This window comes from Elephantulus edwardii, unplaced genomic scaffold (genome assembly GCF_000299155.1).
Source record: "Elephantulus edwardii isolate Elephantulus edwardi_28Jun2011 unplaced genomic scaffold, EleEdw1.0 scaffold00103, whole genome shotgun sequence".
Lineage (NCBI taxonomy): Eukaryota > Metazoa > Chordata > Mammalia > Macroscelidea > Macroscelididae > Elephantulus > Elephantulus edwardii.
The window spans coordinates 7,783,836-7,787,243 of NW_006399853.1; the positions used below are offsets into that span (position 1 = coordinate 7,783,836).

Here is a 3,408-nt window from a genome sequence, read left to right on the forward strand (position 1 = left end):
AATCAAAGGACATCTGCACTGAAAAGCTTTGGCTTCCTTGAGTAAAAAGTATTTGGGCAAAGTAGCAGTAAACCCAGCCTCATTCATAAGCAAGGCAGAAACCAACGAGAGAATGTAACGGAGCCGAGGCCACCTTTCCAGTGTGCTTGGCGGGATAGCAGAGAAGGACATGAGTCTATGCACTGAATCACTAGGATTGTTGGTTGGTGTCATGCAGAGGAGTGTGATTGTGGATTTGTCTTCCAAATTTCCAAGCTTTCTCAGAGCTTCAGCCTTCACAGGTGGCTCACAGCCGAAGACCTCTCTGAATCTGTCACCCAGAAAAATGATTTTAAAAGGTAATGAAAAACAAACAAGACGTTTCTCCAAGTTGTTTACTGTATTTAGATCACTTTAGGGAACAGAGGGGGATGCCAGAAACATGAGGAAGAATACAGAGCCTGTTGATGGATCTATGTCCGAGGTAAGTCTAAATGTTCTGAGTTATAAAACCCACTGCATCATCTGAAATAAACCCAAGCCTGTTCATCTCCTTTTAATCTGTGCTCTGTGTTCCAGAATCACAGAGTGAAGAGTATAGCTCTGGATGATGCAGTCTTTTGTGTAAGTGGTAGTTGGAGTTTTAAGGCAGTAAATCAGTCTATCGGATAACCAGACTTGTACTTACTCAGGGTGTGCTCTTGACTTTATGGTTTTTCTAAGTCAATTTTATCCTCCTTGGGTGTATAAGTAGAGTGCACACCCTCAGAAAGTACCAATAGAAACATCAGACAATGTAAAACTAACAAAAGCTTCTCTGAGATTTAAATGATACGTTTGATAATATGAACAACTATAGTAGCTTAAGATATTACTGAGAGAGGAATTGTTCTCTGGAGGTTTTGTGAAGAAGTTTTAGATCTGAGCTGAGACTGTGGGTATAGATTTGGGAGTAGCTTTGAAAGAAAGATGAAGAACAAGTATCCTAGTGAGAGGAATACGGGGCATGAATTTACTGCCAAGTGTCTGATACGCTTCTATGGAAGAGGGAGCTCTGTGGCTTGGTGGTAAGGAATTGCACTGCCGAGCCAGAGGCACACAGCTGGAAGCCACACACTGCTCCATGTGAGGAAGATGAACAGGATTCTTCTGTGTGATTTACCGTCTCTGAAAACCCATGGAGGCTTGGCTATGGGTCAGTTTGACCTGATGGTACACGACGACAACAACACAACAACGGTAAGGATTAGGAGTAAACAATTCCTGTGATAATAGGTTTAATGGCAACTACCTTAGGGAATACAAAGTGAGAGTCACAGATAGTTATGTCACTGGGGTGCATTTATGCTGGGGACCCAACACTGGTTTAAAATCCAGAGGAAATGTGCCTTTCCAATTACTCTCAAGTATGCCTTTGACAAGCAGAAAGCTGAAGACAGAGAAATGTTAGATCTTCATCACTTTGGTTCTTTTTGGGCTATTTTGAGAGTCTCAGAAGCAGCCCCACTCTTGGTATTCCCAGCCCACTTTATATCAGCCACGAATGCACGCAGCCAAATCACACCCTGTAACTGAGAATCATTTGAGTTTAACCGCAGTAAAAAAGTAATGCGCTGACTGTGCAGACGGGTATTAAACATTTGCAGTCATCACTCCCCTTGCCTTCTATGTGAGCTTTCCAGTGTGCAGACACTTGTGGTTTCTTTGCATTGATGGATCTCAGCCCTCAGCACCTCCCCCGAGCATGGATGGAGTACAGGTGACTGACTCCTTCCTCACCCACATGGCCTCCAAGCTGTGTTAGGAATTTGCACTCTGTCTTCACCCAGAGCCCCAGACCAGCTCCAGCTATTGTGAGCTTTCCAAGATAAACTGAGCAAGATAAACCGCCGGGAAACCTGGAGCAAGATGAGAGCCGAGCCTGTGACAGTTCACTCACAGTCACAAAGTTCTGGCTGCAAAACTGGCCTGGCAGCTGGACAGGGTGGTACCTGTCAGCTGCTGGGCTGTGATGACAGGACTTTTCACTTTAACAGCTGCGAGGCACAACTCTGAGTGGCTGGCAGGGATAAAAGGTTCAATGGTCAACAGAGAGGGCAGATCGCTGGTTGGGGAGTGCAATCTGGGCACAGAGGTGGAGGAATTGGTGCCTCATCTTTTCTTGGTCTAATGGTAAAGAGCTGTGCTGCCATCCCAAAGGCACAAGGTTTGAATCCACCAGCTGCTTTGCAGGATGAAGGATGGGCAATCTCCTCTGTGATTTATTGTCTCTAAAAAAAAAATCAACATATGCATGTTGGTTCTGACTTATGGCACACAACAACAAGGACACCCTACAGAATGTGTGTAGTGAAAGAGGACACACACCTGGACATGGAGGAGGGTGGCTGCTAGGGAGGACCCTTGAAGGTATAAACTTCTTGTAGTCAGGTAGGCGTTCTAACCCCCCCTCCCCGCTGTTGGGAGGCGAATGAGGCCAGATGCCCCCCTTCCTTGTGGCACAGTCTGTAGAGAGCTGCTGTGCAAACTAAGGACAGTGGCTCTTTGGTGGTTCAAATCCACCAGTGACTCTACAGGAGAAAGATGGGCAATCTCTTCCTCTGTGACTTAAGTCTCTCAAAAGCAATGGGACTGGTCTGATTTGATGGAGATGCGTTTGAACTTTGGAGTTTCTAACCTGTTCCAAGTCTCTTAGCCTGCAGTATTTCCCTCTTATGCTACATTTGATCAGTATTTTGACCTGCTTTCCATCATGTAAATGTGCTAGAGGACAGCTAAAACAATCAAAAGTTAAAAGTATATGTAGAAATACACAGAGTTGTGAGTAACTGGGTAAAATGTGCAAGGCTAGATAAACCAGTAAGTGCATCACACAGGGCCTTGACTCTGGTACTAATCTGTAGGAATCAGTTTCACCTTGGTTTCACCTGTAGTCACCAATGTCAGCATGCTGAAGAGGACAGTCCTCACACTGTCCCTTTGGACTAAACTGTCTGAGAAAGGATATTCAAATCAGAAGATGGTGACCCTTTCTTTACCTGAATAGTTCTCTACCATGACTGCACATTAGAATCATCTGGAACAATTTTTTTACACTATGATATCTGGCCTTGAGAGATTCAGATGTAAATGTTCTGAGTGGTTCTTGACCTGATTTATTAAAACATTTCCTAGCTATTTTCCTATATTTTAAACAGTTCAAACTGGGGAAACTATTATCCAAGAAAAAAAAAAAAGAAAGAAAAAGTATAAAGTTGAGTGAGTTCTGCCAGGTGAAAGTGATTCAAGAGGGCACTCTGTCACTACCTGGTCCATTAAGGACACACAGCGCTATGGCTCAGTGTAGGAATTCAGTCTGCATGTTGTTGTTGTTATGTGCCGTCTGGTTGCTTGCGACTCATAGCGACCCTATGTACAACAGCCCTAAAC

At 44.3% G+C, this 3,408-nt stretch overlaps 1 protein-coding gene across 1 annotated transcript in view; it reads left to right on the forward strand.

Annotated features, from left to right (window-relative positions):
- The first annotated feature begins 421 nt into the window (after positions 1-421).
- The window catches only part of LOC102861897 (mucin-2-like), a 30,892-nt gene continuing 27,905 nt past the window's right edge, over positions 422-3,408 (forward strand). The window contains exons 1-2 of the mRNA XM_006891759.1: positions 422-463; positions 559-603. Coding sequence (XP_006891821.1) covers positions 422-463; positions 559-603 — 87 coding nt within the window. The remainder of the gene's footprint in view (positions 464-558; positions 604-3,408) is intronic.